The following is a 21,378-nucleotide window of genomic DNA, read 5'->3' on the forward strand; positions in this document are numbered from 1 at the left end:
GAGATTACCTTGAAGATGGCACTCGCGCAGTGCATCTGAAGCTCCTGGTTGTCACAGCTGAGGTTCCTCACCAAATCCTCAATCATCCCCTCGCTCTGTATGGCGATCCGGTAGCTCCTCTGCCAAAGAGAACAGGAGACAGAACGTCCTTCACCACATCTCACCTAGCATGACTTTAACTGCTATTTCAGCCAGCGTTACGGTTTTTTAAGGATTACTAATACGATTTTCAGGGCCGTTATTTTCAGAACGAGTACAGGTATGATAAGTACTTGTTTATTCTACCAAATCCATACCAAAGCCAAAACAAGTAACCTCACACACATGTGCATTAGCTTGACAGAAAGCAAGGTGATTTTTAATGCATTAGCAAAGCTACACGAGTTGGCTTGGATCGATGTGGGAGACTTTTGTCCTTTTTTTGCCCTTAAATCCATGGTCAGTGATGAATAGCTTTAATTGTAGAATTTTTATGTTTAGGTATCAGGTATAAGACTTTTTTTTTTAGAAATACAATTAACTGAGCATGCTATTAGACTGATACATAATACCAGTGTCCTAATAAGTGTCCTTAAAAGTGTCCACCATACCCTAGAGTAAAAGACAATGGCATGATAATGACATTATTGTACATTTTGAGTTTAGTTGAGTTCAGGTCGTGGCTGAGAAGAGCAGTGAGAAACAGACCTCCGAGGCGCACTCCTGCAGCGTGCCCACAACAGGGATTAGAACGTTCTTCTGAGGGGACTTGAGCAGGCGGGCGAGCAGAGGAATCCCCCCGGCTTTACGGATGGCCTCCTTGTTCCTGGAGCTCTTACTGCAGCTCCACAGGGCCAGAGCACCGCAGCGTGCCACCTCCACATCCTTCTCCTGCTCTGGGCTCAGTGTTGTCGAGTCGGGAACGCAGTCCAGCAGCTCGACCTGCACGGACACTTACAGTCAGTAAGTCACCCTCACACTTACCTACAGCATACATTTCACCTGCTTGTCAATCTTATTTATGACTTAATACATGATAAGCCAAGAAAAACACAAGATGGGAAGTGGGATCTGCTCTTTTTAATTAAATTACTTTGTAAAATTTCAACTTTAAACATTTAAAGGAAGGCTTTGGAAGGAAAATTCAGATGTGACTTTGTGTTCTTAATTTAAAGATCTAAAGCATCTTGGCTCAGACTTTAAAGGTCATGACTCAGGACTTCTGTCAGATTTCAAAGCTCAAGATTCACAACTCAAATTCAGTTTTAAAGCTCAAGATTTGTGACAATGACATTAGTTTAAAGCGCTATACAAATTAAATTGAACTAAATTGAAGATTTACAACTCAAATCCATTAAAAATGTTACTCTTAACTCAAGGAACATTTAAAAATGCATGATTTGCAGCTTAAATCCAATTTCAAAGCTTGAGATTCAGAACTTAAAATAGAATTCACAGTTTATGATTCACAACACAATAAAGATTTCAATTATTTCAGCATGCAACGCAACTCAGAATTAAAAGTTTTTAAATCACAAATTGCCTCACCTATCAAAGCCAACTTATAAGCTAAGCCATGTAAGTAATGACTAAGACTAATAATGTTTTTGCTAGCAGTTAACAGACTCTGGAATTTTTTTTTACAGAAACGTGTTTACATAGTAGAAAATATTACATTAATTTTGTGATAAATTATTCACTACACATTTGTGAAATCCTATGAAAAAGTGGAACTGATGTCAAAATCTTGAGCTAAATTGTTAAGATTTTTAAAATTTTTATATTTACTAACATTAAATTAAAGTAGTAAATGTTAAAGTAAATGTATTAAGTGCATAAATAAATATTTATAAGTGTAATTTACACTATAAAATGCAGACTCCCACACAGATCGCCCAGCTCCTCATATTCTGTAGAAAGCCTAATTTCCGTGGGTCACACTGTAGAGCTGCGTTCATGAATGAACAGATTTTTTTTATCTTTCAATTTAAAATTTGACTCTGCTTTCAAGAACCCTTGACTTGCAACACAAATCAGACTTCAAAGATAACGATTATTAATTCAACTCATATTTTAAAGCTGATTATTCCATTTGACTTGAACAAAGCCTATGATTTGTTCAGAAACTTGAGTTAGACACCAAACTTCTAAATTTAAAACTTGAAAGTCACTTCTGCAATGAATCAAATCAACTGACTCTGATCTCAAATAAGGATTTAAAGCTTATGACGTAGAACTTGTCTTACATTTTAAGGCGCGTAACTTTTAACTCATCTTGGACTTTTTATTCACTGCCCTGAAGGTTTAAGTAATTCAAACTTGATGCATTGAAAAAAATATCAGCTTCTTTCATGTCTTTTCTTTTAAAAAAATGTATAAAAAAAATACTTCAGTGAAAATCTGGGTTCTTTTTCTGAGCTCATCATGAAACATGAACAGACATTGGACAAAGCTAGAACCACACTTGTAAATACTAGCCCTCTTCATCCTTTTCTACAGGTATCATTTAAGACACAGGAATGCACCAGGACTCCAGGGTTTGGGACTCGGAGTGGACGCAGAATAAACAGCTACATATTTGACTCAGACTTATAAAAGCTTAAAGTCATAAACAAGTCTGGTGGAAACTGCCGAAATGCCGGACATTAGTGGTGATGGGGCATAGCAACGAAGAGAAAAAAACCCGAAAAAAAAAAAAAACTCAGCATGACTACAGTGCATTATGTGTACTTTTGTTCTAACGAGATTACACAGGAAAAGCTTACTATTCTGGCCACCATTGGCAAAGCCTTAAAACATCCGTATGCCAGTAAGAAGTGAGCCAGGATTCAATTTACATACTTGGAAGACAGAATTCTACTGTGCAACCATTCGAATTTGGCTGGGCATTTCGTTTCCCACAGACCGAATCCTCCAGAGACGATTGTTAAATCATATCTACTTCGTGTTTGGGATGAAACTCATACAGTAAGCAGTGATAAAGTGAATCCTGAGACTGAGAGATGAAGGCTGGGAGAAATTTGAATGAAGGGGTTAAGTGAAAGCTGAAGTGAAGTGGACAGTGGGCTTTTAGCTGCACTGATTACTCACATACTGATTTCTGGTTTGTGGTTTTTAGTTTATAATAGCCAGTGTTTTTCCTGAAAAAAATCTGCTAGCCAGCACACAAGCACGGAGGAAAAAAAAAAAAGTATGATTAAAAAAAGATGTAATGTCTGCTCCCTGAGGTCCATGTGTACAGCGGGGCCCGACGTAGCGAATATACGCTGCGTTCGGTCAAAACAAAAATGTCTAGTCGACAAAATGCGCTAGTTTGTTAGGCAGCCGGGGATTAGCGGATAGCTGTTACTGTATGTGCTTGACCAGGAGTCTGAAATAAAGACGTTGTCAAATTAGCATTAAACAATTCTACAGTATGTAACGTTTATTACATTACAGTAATACTTAGCATCGACTGCTAAGCCATGTAAGTAACGACTGAGACTAATAATGTTTTTGCTAGCAGTTAACAGACTCTGGAAAAAAAAAATTTACATAGTAGAAAATATTACATTCATTTTGTAATAAATTACTCACTACACTTTTGAGAAATCCTGTGAAAAAGTGGAACTGATGTCGAAATCTTGAGCTGAATTGTTAAGATTTTTATAATTTTCTATTTACTTACATTAAATTAAAGTAGTAAATGTTAAACTTAATGTATTAAGTGCATAAATGAATATTTATGAGTGTAATTTACACTATAAAATGCAGACTCCCACCAGATCGTCCAGCTCCTCATATACTGTAGAAAGCCTAATTTCCGTGAGTCACACTGTAGAGCTGTGATGTATCGTGTGATGAATGAACAGATTTTCATCTCTGTCATATTTAACATGAAAGACCTGCGCGGTGATGTAACTCAGGCAGGATGCTAATACAGCATTACGCACGTGCGCTTCGGAGGTGGTCTGATCCTTCAGGCCGAGTCTGTGTGTGATGGAAACGCCGGCTACGTCCGAGTCTGGACCCGTGTAAATATACAGATTAGCTCGGGGCACGGGCTTGTAATCACGGCGCGCGTCATTCTGTCAATAAACACTTGTGCCAGGCCGAGGGGCGGCCGGACATTCGATCCGTTTCTACCTGAGGAGCCTGGGCTTTGATGTAGACGAGGGGTGCGGAGTGTGTAAGTGTGTGAGTGTCCCTCATGCTGCACCATAGTGCAGGGTTACTGTACGTCCAACTCACGAGTCTCCGGATGCCGCCGTGTTGCCGCACGGTCCTGCGCGCTCGCCTGAACCGCGCCACGTTGGCGATGGTCTCGGCTGCCAGGCACTTCAGCTCTTTATCGGGGGAGTCCAGGATGGACACCATGGTCTGGAGCCCGCCCAAATCGGCGATGGCTCGTCTGATCTGAGAGCTTTGACTGATCTCCTTCAGGATCTTCAGAGAGCCGATCTGAGATACAAGAAAGGTCATGTTCAGGATAACGAGGCATGAGAACAGCACGCTCTCCGGAAGGTTCTCCTGTAGGAACTCACTTTACACTTGAGCTCGTCGGTGTCCAGCAGGTTGATGAGGACCTCCAGCCCCCCCACGTCTCTGATGGCCAGCTGACACGCCTCCTGCGCCAGGTTACAGTCCCGCATGGAGCACAGGGCGATCACTGTGGCTGTCTGATTACCTCCCTGTGCACACACACGCACACACGCACACACACCACATACACACACACTCAACTGAGTTAATAAATACAGTATAATACAATAAAAAAAAGATACAGAGAAAGACTGAAAGAGTGTGTATATTAAGGCATTAAGGGGGGAAAACACATACAGTATACACACACACACACACTCTCACACCCATGACCACTCACACAACTTTAAACATGCCATGATATACTCCCAGACACACCCACACACTAACACACATGTCCTCATACACACACACACATGCACACACTCTCACACATACATGCCCCCAAACTTACAAATAACTTTGTATGGGCATGTGTAACAGCGTGTGTGAGTCTGTGTGTGTCTGTGCGTGTGTGTGTGTTCAGGATATTGGTGTGTGGATATGTCTGGATGTAGGTTAAGGTGTGCCTGCGGTGTCTTAGGACATTGTGTTAGGGTGTGTGTGTGTGTGTGTGTGTGTGTGTGGTGACATATGTTGACTAAAACTCATCAAAGCTGTATTACAGTATCTATAATAAACACACAGGTGACTGGGGGACTTGTGGGCGTGTGGCGTTGTGTTTCCGACTCTCGCTTCAATCAGCTGTCTGGTGCTGTAGAGAGGCGGACAGATGTGCTGCGCCGGAACATCTGCACCTTTTACACCAGCGGCTCTCAGTCCGGCCTGGGCTGGATACGGCAGAGTGTGTGCCGAGCTGAGGGAATATCGGCAGCATTAGGGGAGCTTTGAAATGCAACTCTGCAGTGTCATCGTCAAATCTACTGGGGAGTCAGCAATCTGTCTCTCTCCATCTCACTCGGTCTCTCTGTGTCCCTCTCCCTGTCTGACACTCTCTCCTTCTGTCCCTCTCCCTCTCACTTTGTCTCTCTCTCTCTGTGTACTGTAAAGATGGAAAGATAAAGCTTGGATGATCTGAAAGAAGTTAAACAAGAGAACAGGGAAGGAATAAAGGAAGACATAAAAAAAAACAAATGAGGTGATGAGATAGTGGCACAATAGGAGCTAAGCGCTTTACAAGATAAGCACTGATTGGAGAGACAGCAATGAAGACAGGAACACAAAAGGAGCTTTGATGTGCTTAGAAAGCGACAGAGACAGAGAAAGGCAAAGAGAGACAAGGAGAGGGAGAGAGAGAGACAGACAGAGAGTGAGGGACAGAAACAAACAGACAAAAAAGAGAGAGAGAACAGAGACAGACAGAGTGTGAGGGACAGAGACAGACAGCTAAGGAGAGATAGAGAGACAGAATATATATAGAGAGAGACAGAAACTGGCAGAGAGTGGTAGAGAGAGAGAGAACAGAAAGACACAGAGATAGAACTGACAGAGAAAGACAGAGAGAGAGACAGACAGAAACAGGCAGACAGAGCAAGAGAGAGACAGAGAGACAGAGAGAGGCACATGTGTTGCCCATATTTCGATCCTGGACTAAATGTGAACCAGTAGCAGAAGTGAATCCGCTGTGCCATTCTCTCCTTCTTCAAAGCGTTCGTCGGGTTAGCATCGCAAACTTGTAAAAACAACGCTCGGTTTACAGCCGATACCGCCGGCTTGGAGAAAAGAGGGGGGAAAAAGTGAGGGATCATATGCTTTCGTTTTTGCCTGCTTTAGTCTCAAAGAGCTGTGGACATTCTTTAAAACTAGAACAACATCTGAAGGTCTTTTATAACGAGAGACACGGACACTACTGCGTTCACAAACACACATGTTCCAGAGATCTGATCCACAACCCGTCTTTATCTAAAACACACACTCACTCACACACAAACCTGTGAACATGACTCTCTTCCTATAGCTACCTCACAACATGTGCTGTGTGTTTTACTACACTTAGACACACATTTAGTTAAAAACAGTCATTTTTATCTTTTATGCATTAAAATTTGCCAGTCTGAAGTATTAATGTCAAGTGTCATTCATTTTAAACACTATAGCAAGAAGGAGAGAGGGGAAAAAAGAACGAACGTGCAGGATGGGATGAGTGATCCTTTTATAATAAGGTATTTGATATTTTTCTTTTAGCTGTAAACGAGACATTAGAGGACAAGCAGATGCTAATTTCCCTTTAAGTTCCGTCACAATTACACCAACGTTGTCTTAAGGTCAACTCAAAATCAGTAACATGGTGTTAAATCCATTTTCAAAATATCCATATGATACTAAAGCCATTTCAAAATGGTCTTAAAATCATCTCAATATATTCAAAAAAGTCTTGAAATCATCAACATGGTCTCATAGGTACCTTAAAATTATCATCATTGTTTCAAAATGATCTCAAAATCATTAACATGGTCTGAAAGGTATTTTTAGATCATCACCATGATTTTAAAATCATCTCAAAATCATTTCCACATCATTAGCGTAGTCTCAAAGATATTTATTTTAACATCAGAAGGGTTTAAATCTGATCTTAAAACTACTAACATGGAACCAAAGGTGTCTTAAAACCACCTAAAAAGGTCTCAAAACCAAATAAAATAAAATAAAATAAAATAGTCTCAGGACAGGCAAGTCATCGCAAATAATCCTAATAGAGTCTTTAATCCTCGTAATACTGTCTCATATCATCTTAAGTCATCTCAGTACAGACTCGAATCATTGCAATACTATCTCGTATTGTTTCCAAAAATGTTCTTGCAATAAATAATGGCATGGCCTTTAAAAAACATTCAGACTGAACCAGAGGGTGTAAAAGTAAGAGTTAGTGCGAGAGAGAGAGAGAGACGGGCGATGAACAGGAATGATGTGTATAAGGATGGAAATGAATCAAACTGATGAGTCTATTCCATCTATCTTTATACTATAATAGTGATGATAGATTGAGACAGTGGGAGGGTAAAGGGGGGAAAAAAAGACAAAAAGGAACATATGAGGCAAAGTTAAAAATTCAAAAGAAGAAAAAGAAACAAGTTAAGCTGCTTTTGGCATTAAGAGCGAGCTCACGGTGGCACAGCACTCACATTAAAGCTAGCTCATGATGCTGATTTAGAGAAGAACCTGTATTAGTTATCTGCAATTATACAGCTTTCAGTCCTCCTGTGTTAGATAAAGACTCAAAGAGACAGAGAGAGAGAGAGAGAGAGGGAGAGAGAGAGAGAGAGGGAGAGAGGGAGAGAATTAGACAGACAGACAGACAAGAATTTACTTAAAAACAGAGAAGAAAAGAGAAACTGAGAAAGAGAGAACAAGATAGACAGATAGAAAATGAGAAAAAAATGATAGAGAGAGAGAGCGAGAGAGAGAGAACCAGAGAGACAGAAAAATAGAAAGAGGTATCGCATTTAATGGAAGATATTACCCTGATCTAAAACAGCAGCATCCATGTGGTTTTACTAACATCTCTCTCTCTCTCTCTCTCTCTCACACACACACACACACACACACACACACACACACACACACACACACACACAAACTCGACATGAAAAAAATTTAACTATTGGTGTTCCGACAGCCGCTCAAACCCGTCTCCGTTAGCTGTTACATTAAAGCACTACTGTTCCAATGAGTGCTTGGGGTTGCTTCACCTTCTAATCCCCTCTTTACAAGCAAATTAAAAACCCCAGTAAAAGTAAGATCACATGACACCTCAGTCAACAGGCTGATTAAACACTCGCCTCAACTTATTATATGAATTCTGATGAACTGTTTATACCAAACCAATTAAAGGGGGTTTGTGAAGGACCAGGTACAACATTCCTCATATACGGAGATCCAGATCAACATTGACAACAGGTTAATTAATGGGTAATTTTTTAATATACTGTAAATAAGACGATTCATAAATTGTCTCAATGTTTCTCATAACTCACCTTAATGTTTACAAAAAAAAGACCTTAAACTAGCCATAAAGTTTTAAAACACCTTAGAATCTCCAAAACGCTCTTAGAATGACCTCATAATTTTTTGTAAATCACCTTAAACTTATTAGAATCACCTCAGAAACTTCGACTCTAGTGGAATCAGTGTCAATATCATCTTGACAACCTTAATATTACCTTACTTAAAAAAAACAAAACATTTTAAAACGCTCAGAATCTCCAGAAAACCAAAATCTCAAAATTATCTTAAATTTATTTTAAAAGCTACCTAACAATCAATGCTCCTTAAAAAATCTTTAAGTTTCTCGAAATCATGTTAAGCTCACGTCAGAGCTCAGAAATTAGTGATAGACTACGATGTCAATATCATTACCAAGCCTTAAAATCACCTCAAAATTACCTCACAATTGACTTAACATCATCACAACCTTGTGTTAAGGTCTTAAAATCACCTCGAAGTCATTTATCAAAAAAATGTTTTAGCTCTGAATATCTTTAATTTCATCTCAAAATCATCTTAAAATTGTCTCAACATCCCGAAAATCAACATAGAAAACGTGCCAAGTTCTTAAAATCACCTTAAAGTTGCCTAAAAGTTTTCAAAATCACCTCATCCTAAAACTTTCTGGCAACAACAGTTGATCCACTGCCAAAGCATCCCATTTTTAACAGGTTTATCGAATCCGCTAAGATATCTTTTATCCAACTCTTCAGCTCGGCTCGCAAATTTTTATTTTTATTCGTTGTTTAATGCCACTAAATTTATTAGCAAATAATAATTTAATTTTTCTTCTTTTTTTTTTTTTAAAGCTTTTTACCCTCACATTAAAATCAGGGGGTATTCTGTGTTGATTCATGACAGATCATCCCGTTTCAGCGGAATCCAGATGGAAGAGTTCAAGGAGGAGTGAAGCCACTGAAGGCTGCAGTACTCAGTGTGACCAGTAGAGGGTGTTAAAACGCATGACAGAGGTCACAGGTAAGCTTAGAGGCTGGCAGATTCACTCGATCATTAGCGTCGCCGTTTTTCACTCTTACAAGCTGCAAACTGAAATTTTAATAACTTCTGACATACACTTTGCAACAATCTGTCCACAAGACATCATGAGCTGTAAAACGATTCCCTTTCCTGTTTTAGAAACAGCAATGGCTGCGTAATGAGAGGTGCAAGATACGTGCTAATTAATGCTTCGCTTCCTGAGCGAACACTCGCAGTGCGCCGAGCTGTTTGTTTAAATGGGTCACCAATAAAAATCTGCTAATCACTCTGGCAGAAGCCGTGCGTTCTTTAATCATCACACGCGAGCGCTTAGGCCGCAGATGATTAGCGGCTTCAGAGGCGATTAGCGAGGATCGTGGGGGGGTGGGGGGTGTAAGTTCTGGCAGCGCTGAAAGTGTGAGAAGCATTTTTTTGTATAAATCGTGTTTAGCTGCCATCTAATCTCTGATCTGAGCTAATGAGGCACTTGAGCTGGAACTAAATAAACAAACAGGCTGCGGTTTCCTCCACCTTATGTACACGCGTTGTGGTTACAGAGCTGCATGCGAACATGTGTGTGTGTGTGTGTCAGTCTGTATACGTGTGTATAAACCTTGCTTTCTGAGCCACAAACTTGTGTTGTGTAGCGTGTTATGTTTCCTGCCGGGAATTTAAATTTAAGCCTAATATATGCCCCTGTGAAAATATCGGCATGAACGGACGCACTCAGCGGAATAAACAAGCTTCTTTACACGTGAACGTGTATACAGGTCAGATGATTTATGTAACACTCCACGAAGCGTGTAATCCCCTTAAAAAGGACGAGACCGAACAGAGAGATGTTTAGTTTGGAGACGCTGTGTTTCAGTTTCTGCTGGTAAGGACATTATAATTGCGCTACTGGATAAACGTCATAAATAAAAGAACTCTCGGATTTCCAGACAGATAGGCTGCTTTATAAACACTCCAGTGCAACCAAGTGCATCATTTAACCGGATCAGACTTCACATTTTTACCCCAAATAGGCTTTCGCATATGCTTATCTGAGACTAACCACAGCGCTCATTAAACCCACATGATAAACGCCTCATTTTGGGTCATTTACATTCATTACGCCGAGGTTCTGCTCGGCTAAAAATATCTGCCACTAAAACTCCACCTGGCTGTTTTCTTTCCAATGATTCAACGCTCTCTGTTCTGGAGACGACCCTGTTAAAGATCAACTTCAAACACACACACACACACACTCTGGATGTGCATACGATGCTTTAAAACAACACTTCTGCTTAGCTTTATCTACACCACAACTTTATCTGGTGGGGAAATAATTAGGAGATTAAACGTCCATAAATTCTCCCCTCCCTACAGCATGTCTGACACTTCGGGAGAAACTAGCTCGCTCTTATTTCATGAGGTCTGATATGCAGAAAGCGCCTGGCGTGTCCTTGGAAAAAAAAAAAGAGATCTGTGGCCTGGCGTGGAAAAAAAAGCCCAAGCTTATGGAGAAATTTAACTACCATATAACATAAAGCAAAATCGAGTCAGAAGTATCTGTTTATAGTAAGGTTAAATGGAGTAGATCCTGAAGACATGTTATCTCCTATCTCACTTACTTTACAGCAGCTATAAACAATCATTTTGTCAGTCCTCAGAGTGCATGTGTTCCATCCGCGTGTTTTTTTTTTCTCCTTAGAGAAACCTTCACCATATTAAGGATTTCTTTTAATCCTTTTTGCTGGAGCGTCCCCTTAAATACAAATGTTCATATTTACTATTCGTCAAATGACGTTGAGCTCTGTCGCCTCTGATCCGAGTGATTTCTGTGGCTGAAGACTAACTCTGGTTTCATTAAAACTTCTGCTTCTGTTTGAGGAGTCTCCCCAGTCACTGCTGTGCAGGTGTGAACGTGTTACATCAGTTCAGTTGTAACTGCAGTGCGAGCAATAATGAACACCCTGCTTGTGATTTGCATGAAAGAAGAGCAGCGTGCAGCGATTCCTGTCTTTTTTATGGGCTGAGGGTGTACCTGGTGCTGAAACAACTCACAGAAGAGCATAAGCAGAAGGGTTTTATATATCTGCAAACAAAAAATGGACGTTAATACTCTAAGGAACGTGAAAGCTTAAAGAAAATCATTACTGGTGATGAGACACGGATTCATCACTACGAGCCTGAGAGTATGGAACGGAAAGAACTGTCGACGCTGATTTTTTTTTTTTGAGGTGTTAGAGCATCCTCCCTGATCTCTAATCTCTTTCAACTGTTTGTTCCCCTGAAAGCAGCCTTACAATATTGACGATTCACTTCTGATGAAGAACTGAAGACAGCGGTGCATTCGTGGCTCGCAGCTCAATCGGAAAACATTTTTTTAATGAGGGAATATGAAAACTTTAGACAGATGGACAAAGTATATTAAGAAGCGAGAAGATTATGTAAAAAATGATTTGTATTTGTCTTTACTACAGCACAAAAATTCCTCACTCACCCTCTAAGCAGAGAAACCCTCTGGGTAGAGAAAGTGACGAGGTCAGACTCAGACTGAAACCCCTCGACTCAACACTGCCTGAAGCACTGTGCGGTGTAATGAACCACGGCCGCTCGGTCGAGCCTGGGCTCTGGCACCTGCGTCTAGTTATCCTCGCTCCAGTCTTGTTTGTAATTAGGCTGTGTGTGTGTATATATAGTTCCCGTAGGTTTCTCCGCTTCTTGTTGGTGTAAGTGCCGTGCCCTTTGCCTGCGTGCCACGCTAAATCCTCCGGCTTTGTTCTGTGTTTTCTGTTGTCTTGTGCTTTTAGCAGTTGCCTTGTTTGGAATTTTAAGGGGAAATGCCATGGAGCTTTAGTTTACTTCATTGCAATTTTATTTATTTATGTCGCTGTGTTTCCAACGTTTTTACCAGATTTCGGTTTAGGATTAAACTCGGCCCGGGAGCCTGGCTCTGTTTCCCCGTGTTCACACGAGCACCCGGTTCCTAGAACCGCTTCCGAGGCCATCCAGAGCGACTTACATTTTTATCTCATTACACATCTGAGCAGTTGAGGGTTAAGGGCCGCGCTCAAGGGCCCAACAGTGGCAACTTGGTGGTTGTGGGGTTTGAACCTGGGATCTTCCGAACCGTAGTCCAATGCCTTAACCACTGAGCTACCCCTGGCCCATATTTAAAATGGGCTTTGGGTTTGTTACTTTTACTCTGTGTGTGTTTACCTTCAGGTACTTGACGAGTTTCTGAATGTGCCAGTACTCAGAGGGAACATCCGCGTGACTCTCTCCTCGTCTCTCAGTCTGCTCTTCATCATCATCGCTCTCGGAGGAGCTCTCACTAAAGACTCCAGCTCCTGTTCCTCCACCTGGACTCCTGTTACACACACACACACACACACACAGTGAGGAATCCACAAAAAGCTATCAGGTTTTAAGCTGTATGTCTTACACAACAAGAACCAAATATGAACAGACAGACAGAAAGACAAAGAAAGAAAGAGAGACAGTCAGCTAGACAGATGGATAGATAGAAGGGCAAAAGTTATTCACTAAGAAAGAAAAAAAAAGAAAGAAAGAAAAGATAGTCATACAGAAAAAACGGATACAGACAGGGATAGACAGAGATAAAGAGAGAGAAAGAAAACAATCTTACTAATCAAGAAAGAGAAAAAAGAAAACACACAGACAGATAGAAAAAAGAAAAAAGAAAGAAAGAAAGAAAGAAAGAAAGAAAGAAAGAAGAGACAGACTAAGAAGGAGATGGACGGCCACACAGAAACGAGAAAGAAAAAACAGATATGGACAAAAACAGACATGGACAGACAAGGGAGAAAAAGAAAAACTTACTAATCAAAAAAAGAAAAAAAGAAAACAGAAAGGTAGATAGATAGATAGATAGATAGATAGATAGATAGATAGATAGATAGAATGGCAAAAGATATTGACTGTTAAAAAAAAAAAGAAAGAAAGAAAGAAAGAAAGAAAGAAAGAAGGGTATACAGTAAAAGGATGACAGGCAATAAGGAAGATAAAAGGAACAGAACAAACAAAAAAAAAAGTTATCAATCAGGAATGAAAGAGACAATTGAACATACAGATAAAGAAAAGAGAAACACAGTGAGAGGAACTCAATAAAGAACAAAAATGAAGAAAGCATTGAAAAAACAAAGCATTGTGTGTGTGTGTGTGTGTGTGTGTGTGTGTGTGTGTGTGTGTGTGTGTGTGCGCGCTTGCGTAAGATGAGTAAAGCACTGGGATGTGTGCCGTTACAGGAGGGTCATCAAGAGGGTCAGAGTGGGAACACACACACACACACACACACACACACACACAATTGTACTAAAGTGCATAATTATTAAAAACCAAAGCCACATGTCAGTGACGCCGTCAGGATCTCCTAGAGAAGTGTTTTTGACATGTTTTAAATGTGTTTGTGTTAAAGTGCAGCAGTAGGAGTGTGATGAGGGACGATGCCGCAGGCAGCTGGAGGTCATCAGCTCTGTGCTGGATGTGTGTGGACGGAGGAACATGTGCGATGGATCAGGGGAAGCTTTATCAGTCGGGAACACCAGCGCTCACCGAAACGCACTCTGGACAACTGAAGACACTGTTCCCTATCTCCTTGTAAAGTGCACTGGTGTGCTTATCGTTAAAACACACACACACACACACGCACACGGGACAGGACTCGGGCGGACACTTCAGAGCGAGGTCAGGATGGTCACTCACTCCTGAGGGGACGTCACACCGAGCTTCTTCCACGTTAAAGACGGCTCCAGGTTCTTGTTCGGCGCGGGCTCTCGTCTCGGCTTCCCGTGCGCATTCTTTTCCCGGCGCTCGTAAGACCTCTGGGTTTGGCCCGCTTCCTCCAGATCAACGGCTTCCACATGTGGGATTTCTCGCGTGGTCTGAGGTTCTTCTCGAACGTCCTGTAGAGGGGTTTAAGACATGAGGGCATTTTTAAAGGAAGAAAGAAAGAAACCTGTCTTAATTTGCACAGAAACGCCAGCTGTAAAATCTACAATAAACTGGTCTTGTAAAATTATACAGAGCGGGGTCGTTAAAAAGAGCTCTTCCTCGTGGTGCGAGTGTCGACGGCGCGCCATATTTTCCAGGCTACATCTGACACGCTGATGTTTTTCCTTCTTTATCTCACAGGCACATCGGATATTCGTGCCTGAGCTCGTGAGCTTGCGAGCCCCGCTCTCCACTGCACTTTTTATTTTATTATAATAAAACTTAAGTATGTGGCACTTTTTTGCAAGGTGTCCTGTAACAATGCGCTCTTTATTTGAGTGATGGAAGAAATATGTATACATATATATATTCAAGGCTAGCGCACTTTCTCGAATGGCTGAACAATATGAAACATTTATTGTTTCTGTACATTCCTCGCTGCAGCCTGGCAGTTTGGCACGTGTTGAGTAGAGGCTTTGTTGCAATGCCACTCGCTCGCTGATGATTTTTTGACTTTCTCTCTCTCTCTCTCTCTCTCTTTTTTTTAACTACCTCATGCTGCAGTGCCAACAGGGTGCACATGAATTGTTTGCAGCAGGGGTGGTTTTAATCACAGGCTTTTTTTTTTTGCTATGCAGAAAATAGCCACCCTTCTTCCAGCTTTTTATACTTCTTTTCCATTCTGATGACATAGCGAGCAATGGGTTGTTTATTTATTTATTTATTTATTTATTTATTTTTGAATGAGAGACAAAAATGGCAGCTCGTGTAGATCCTCAGTGTATTTCTGTAATGCCAGGGACACCATGTTCTTTCCAAAACCTTGTGGGCCCGGGCTTGTTCACGCCAACGTCCAGCTACATGCATTTCATTTTTTCCACTATACATGTTAAAAAAAAAAAAAAAGTTCACAAAAACAACCAAGAATGCATTCATGCCTCTGAGCCAATTTCTAAAACGCTGCTTGTTCCACTGATTTTTTTTAAATATATTTTTTAATTTCTGTTTTGCCCGTGTGTCGAGTGAACCCGAGTCGCTTCCCTCATCAAGGGTAGAAAATGAGAAAAGCAGACGGAGGCAGAGACGGATTCGCAGCTGTCAGGCCTGGACGAGCTGTCAGAGCAGACGCCTCCTTTAGACAGTGCGTGACAGCTCCTTGGGCACGTTATGGAGCGACATGAAAAGGAGGACGAGAGCACGGCGAGTGTTTAAGCGATACCCGGTCTCTGCGCTCGCCAGGCTCTGATCACGATCAGTAATATAAACAGCCTGCTAATCAAAAGCTTTACACAACAAACACACGTGGCTCGCGTCAGCCACGGCCTTGATTGCTTTCTCGTTGATGAGAGCCTCGTCTTTGCTGTGGCTTTGACTGAAAGTGTCTGATTAAATTTTTTTAAAAGCATCTAAAGGGAGCCGTGTGCCGGGGAGCCGATAGGTTAGGAGATACGGCGTGTTGTACTTGGCCGGGTGGAGGTGCTGACTCGGAGGAGAGGAGCGCAATCAGGGGCTGAGTGTGAGCTGGATGACAAAAGCGTGCCGGAGCAGACTTATTACTGCAGCCGGGCTGAGATCCAGAGGAAACGAGTCTCTGGGGTGACGCGGATTATTCTATTCGCCTCGCAGCAGCCTCTATCACAACACCGAGTAGCTTTATTTCACTACAATCGATGAGTCTGGGAGCTTCTGCAGAGAGTCAGGAAAGTGTCATCTTGGGACACGAGGAGAGGAAAGAAAAGGTGTAAATGAGTGGTGAAGGAGAGATTAGAAAGAACACAATACCTTTTCTTATTTACCAGTTTAAAATAACTAAAAAGAAACGCTAAATATCAGGCGATAGACACACTATGGTTATGGTTAGGGGTTAGAGTTATGGATTATGGTTAGGAGCTAGGGGTTAGGGTTGGTGGTTAGGCATTATGATTAGGAGTTAAATTAGGATTCAGGAATTAGGGTAAGAAGTTATTGTTAGGGGTTAGGGTAGGAATTAGTTTTATGGGTTAGAATTATGGTAATTTGGTATTAGGGTTAGGTGTTAGAGTTTTGGGTTAGAAATTATGGTTAGCAGTTAGGGGTTAGGAGTTAGTGTTGAAAGTTAGGAGTTCTGGAATAGGGTTAGAGGTTAGTGTTAGGGGTTAGGGTTAAGGGTAAGGGTTAAGGTTCATGATCAGGTAGGTCTGGAGCCAATCCCTGGAATACTGAGAATTGAGAATTCCACAGAACATACACCAACCTAACTATGGTCACATAGGAGGCCAACCCAAGCTCAGAACTACACTGAACCGTTCAGGAACCCGGCTGGACATGAGAGGAACATGTAAAACTCCACACAGGCAGTAAGCTGAGATAAAGATCGACCTGGACCTTCGAAAGTGGACCTTCTGCACCACCGCAGGAGATATCTATTTATATTGTGTCTGGCCATCAATCTCAGCTTGTTGCTCTCGTGGCTGAGTTCCCTTCACTGGCATCGTAAAATATTATAAACACTTGGAGAGCATTTTTACACACAAACACATATATATATACACACACACAAGCACACGTCTGACTGCCTGGCATTCTCACCTCAGACAATAATAACGTCTTTCTATTCAGTGGCACTCGTAATCCAGGCCAAAGCTGCCACCACATGCCCGGTCTTATTGCCATGTTTTGAGTCTCAGTCACAAACAGCAGCAACACAAGCAGAAACTCTATATTTACACGCCATATCAGGCAGACAAAAAGCCCATTCATTCTGCGGCTATACAATAATAACAGCCTTCTGAACTTTCCAGCTGTGTGTGACAACCACAACAAGCCAACCTGACACGTCCAAACACCCGCTGCTCCGACAGCTCGTTTGCTGTCGAGATTATAAGGCTTCTCTTTTTTAAATAATCTGTTCTCGGTCTCTCGCAGCCATGCTATCAGTCCATCGGTTCGTCGGAGCCAACAGGGATTTGACGTGAGCGCAGCTACTGAGCAAACACTCCTTCAAACTCACTGAATAAACCTGCTGGATGCCGAGGCAGTTTTACTTGGAGATCTCTATAGCTCCTGTAATCCTGGGATAAATTTAAGTGTGGCTCTGTCGCCAGATTAGTGCAGAAACACTGGTGGAGGAGGAGAAAGAGTAAAAGAGAAAGAAAAAAAAAACATTCCAGGGTTTATATTGTCCTTATATATTATGTGAGAGCAACATATGCTATCAGTATATAATAACTGTCAGCTCCAATTAAAATCAGACACTAACTATGTGTATATTTAATTCACTTAAAGACATCTGACTACAACCCAATTCAGGAGTTTGTATGAAGGAGATCTCATAGCTGAGTGTGTAACTTAAGAGTCACAAGAATCTGCAAAACTGGGCGTTTCTCATTTTAGATGTGTATCAGGATGCTATGTGTTATTATATTCATAGGATAACATCATTTTTCTCTCAACATGGTGATGGAGTACAGAAGGTAAACAGACAGACAGACAGACAGACAGATAGATAATTTAAATTTACTAATCAACAAAAAACTGAAGAAAGAAAGAAAGAAAGAAAGAAAGAAAGAAAGAAGTTGGTTTAGGGATAGAAAAAAGATAGATGGATACACAGAGGAAGTCAGACAGACAGACAGACAGACTGGCAGATAGATAGACAGAAAGAGGTAGAATGAAAAATATACTATGAAAGAAAAAGAAAGTGGTGAATCAAGAAAGATGGACATACTGTACAGACATTTAGACAGAGAAGAAAGTCTGAGACATACAAACATATCTTCTTCTTCTACAGTATGTACACTAATCAGCCATAACATTATAACCACTGACAGGTGAAGGAAACAACACTGATCACCAACCATATAGCAGTAAACTGGTGGCAGGATCATCTGATAGGCATCCAAGGCTCACCCCTGCCTGTGGTGTCCAAAAGCCATCCCGTCCGATCCGTTCCCACGGAAAAACGGGACAGAAGTACAGAAGTGTACCCAGAAACCCACCAAGTGCAGAGAGAACATGCAAACTCCATGCACAGAGACCCCAAGTCAAGATTTGAGCATGCAGCCCTGGAGGTGTGAGGTGATGGTGCTAACCATTAGGCCATCATCAGCATATATTTAATTTTATTTATTTTATTTATGGTTTTTTGCCAGATGCCCTTCCTGATGAACCCTCAGTTCCATGCCCATGAATCAAACCTGGGCCGTAGTGATGAAAGTGCTGCATGTTAACCAAGCGCGCTAAAAACAAGGAGAGGAAATGTTGCTGGTTAGCACTGTGGCCTCACATAACCAGGGTTGAGAGTCTGGGTCTCACCTTTGGGTCTGTGCTTGGTGGGTTTCCTCCAGGTACCCTGGGTTCCTCCCACAGTCCAAAAACATGCAGACTAGGTTAGTTGGCATAGTGTGTGTGAGTGTGTAAACGCTTGTCCCTTGTGTTAGTTTGGCACCCTGTTCAGGGTGTACCCTGCCTTGTGCTCTCAGTCCCCTGGGATAGGCGCCAGGCTTCCCAAAACCCTGTGTACAAGATCAGCGCTATAGAGAGTGAGTGAGTGTGTGAGTGAGTGAGTGAGTGAGTGAGTCACTTAATTGGATGCTTAACATTTTCAATTCTACATATTACTCTAGTTATGCTGGGAATATAACATGTAATCAAATAAAACAATATATTCAATTACAAAAGAATGCTAAGTAGAAGCACTTTACTTTCCACTTACTTGCATTTCATGCAAGACAATTTTAAATAAAAAAATTTACAAAGGGGGATAATTGTGCATGGTTTTCTTCTAACAGCTCAGTGGTTCGATCCTTTGTCTCTCTTTGTGTGAAGGTTCTCATGGTCTGCCTATGGGTTTCCTTTGGGTTCTCGCTTCTAAAACCAAGTCAAGAAGTGCACTGGGTGTAAACGTGTGTGTGTGTGTGGTTGTGTGCATGTGTGTGTGTGTGTGTGTGTGTGTGAGCATGCTTTTTCTGTAATCACCTTAAAGAACCTCACACTCTGTGTTCCCCTGATGCTCTGCAACCCTGAATCTCTACGGAGTTGCACACTTTAGGGAATAAAAAAGCCTAAATATATATTTTTTTACTTACTGTATGTACTGCATAATTTCACCATTTTCGCCAATAATTCTGAAGCTGACAGTTTATATCTGTGCTGAAATATCACCACCATAATTTCACACACCATAACTGTCTGTGTGATTGAGTTTCCACTGAGATGGCTCGGGACAGAGTTATGCTGCTGAGAGCAGGTCTGACGCCTGGCGTGAAGCACCGAGCTGGATCTCAAGGTGTGTTTTAAAGACAAGAAAAGTGCGTGTTGGACACGGGCCTGTGTTTACATCCACGGGAAGGTATTTATTGCCCCGTGCGACATTAAAAAGCAGAGATCTTAGTCCCTGGCACCGAGGCCAGTTTAGAAATTGATCATCAAATTGTGAAATACAAATTTTCCTACAATCCTCTCGCTACAAAATTTCATGTACAAAGAACTTTTTGTAAATATTTGGCGCTGTAAACGTCGCCCGGCCTGCCACTCGAAACGATGTTTTTCCAGCAAATAGTCACCGCTGAGAAATCCTGTGTAAATTTTCCGACGGCTAAACACAGTTTTTTTGGGGGGATTTTTTTCCCCTCCTCTGCAGCTTGAAGTCATTATTGAGGACTGATTTGTTAATTTATAAAGTCGCTAAAGCGGGACGCGGCACTACTGAATAAATCAGACGTACTTTAGAAGTGTACTCAGAAGAGGTTTTATTATTTTTTTTCTGTAAAAGGGGGGCTTGAACAACTGGCGCATTTTTGCATTCTTTCACACTGCGGTGATGTGAAAAACAGGATTGCGACAGGAGTGAGAGGAGCACTGCTCTCTCTCTCTCTCTCTCTTTCTTTGTACAGACAGACACTATCTCACAGTGAAGTGTAGAGCAGACGCTGATGTCCTCCACTCCTCGCGTCAGCTGTGATTAATCTCAGGGCGCATACTTCACACTCCAGCCACAGGAGTGACTGTGTGTTAAGATGCGACTCAGCTTCTGAGCTCTTTCTCTGTCTCTCTCTCTCTCTCTCTTGTTTGATGTTCTGTCATCTGTCCTGACGCTAGAGTGTGAGATGTCCCCTCTCTGGCTCTGATTGTTTAATGAAGCTGGCTCTTTCATGCGATGAGGTCATGTATGTTCGAGGGCTACAGTGGACTAATAATCTCTGTGTACCTTACACCTTGAGCAAAAACAACCAACAATGCACCACCACATCTGGGAGTCAACCTCTCATCTTGATCATCTCATGATACACACTAGGGGTGGAACATTTGGACACCTCTTCCAACTCCATGGTCTTTTCTGATTTGTATTTGTAAAACGATACTGAAGACATTTATTCAAAAAACACAATAATCTCCTCTGAACAGTTGATATTGAGATATATATTTGCTACTTCTGCTCTATAAATCCTTCATAACGGCTCTAATCTGAGGTGCTGGTTGTTAATTGGTGATTTTTGAGGCCGGTGACTCTAAATGATCTTCTCCTCTGCAGCAGAGGTAAGTGTTGGTCTTGCTTTCCTGGGAAGGTCTTCATGAGAGACATTTTACAAACGCACTCAACACAATACTGTTCTTGTGAGAACTGTTCCAGAACAGCTCACCTTCATGTCATAAAATAACAACTGAACGTTACTGTTGTTTTTGTTGTTGTTACATAATTACCTAATGTCATACATGTTATTTCATAGTTTTAAAAAACTCAGTATTGTTGTAGAATGTAGGAAATAAATCACTAAACACAAAGAAATTTGCAAGTGATCCCAAACTTTTGAGCCGTAGTGTAATTACACTCTTCTTTATATGACTTTCAGTCCTCAAACTCTGAAATCTGAATAAATTGGGACTGATTTTAATCAAATAAATTAGATTATTACCCATTAACCACCCACGCTCACTCAAGTTCTAAAATAAATACAGACAAAATTTCAAAGGGGGGGAAAAAAACACTCAAATAATAGC

General features: G+C 41.4%; 1 protein-coding gene across 1 annotated transcript in view; it reads right to left on the minus strand.

Annotated features, from left to right (window-relative positions):
• odad2 (outer dynein arm docking complex subunit 2) overlaps positions 1–21,378 on the minus strand; it is a 61,203-nt gene that overhangs the window by 30,787 nt on the left and 9,038 nt on the right. The window contains exons 8-13 of the mRNA XM_053511762.1: positions 14,173–14,372; positions 12,667–12,817; positions 4,503–4,649; positions 4,210–4,419; positions 688–921; positions 9–119 (exon numbers count right to left, since the gene is read on the minus strand). Of these exons, the coding sequence (XP_053367737.1) occupies positions 9–119; positions 688–921; positions 4,210–4,419; positions 4,503–4,649; positions 12,667–12,817; positions 14,173–14,372 (1,053 nt within the window). The remainder of the gene's footprint in view (positions 1–8; positions 120–687; positions 922–4,209; positions 4,420–4,502; positions 4,650–12,666; positions 12,818–14,172; positions 14,373–21,378) is intronic.

This window comes from Clarias gariepinus, chromosome 14 (assembly GCF_024256425.1).
Source record: "Clarias gariepinus isolate MV-2021 ecotype Netherlands chromosome 14, CGAR_prim_01v2, whole genome shotgun sequence".
Taxonomy (NCBI): domain Eukaryota; kingdom Metazoa; phylum Chordata; class Actinopteri; order Siluriformes; family Clariidae; genus Clarias; species Clarias gariepinus.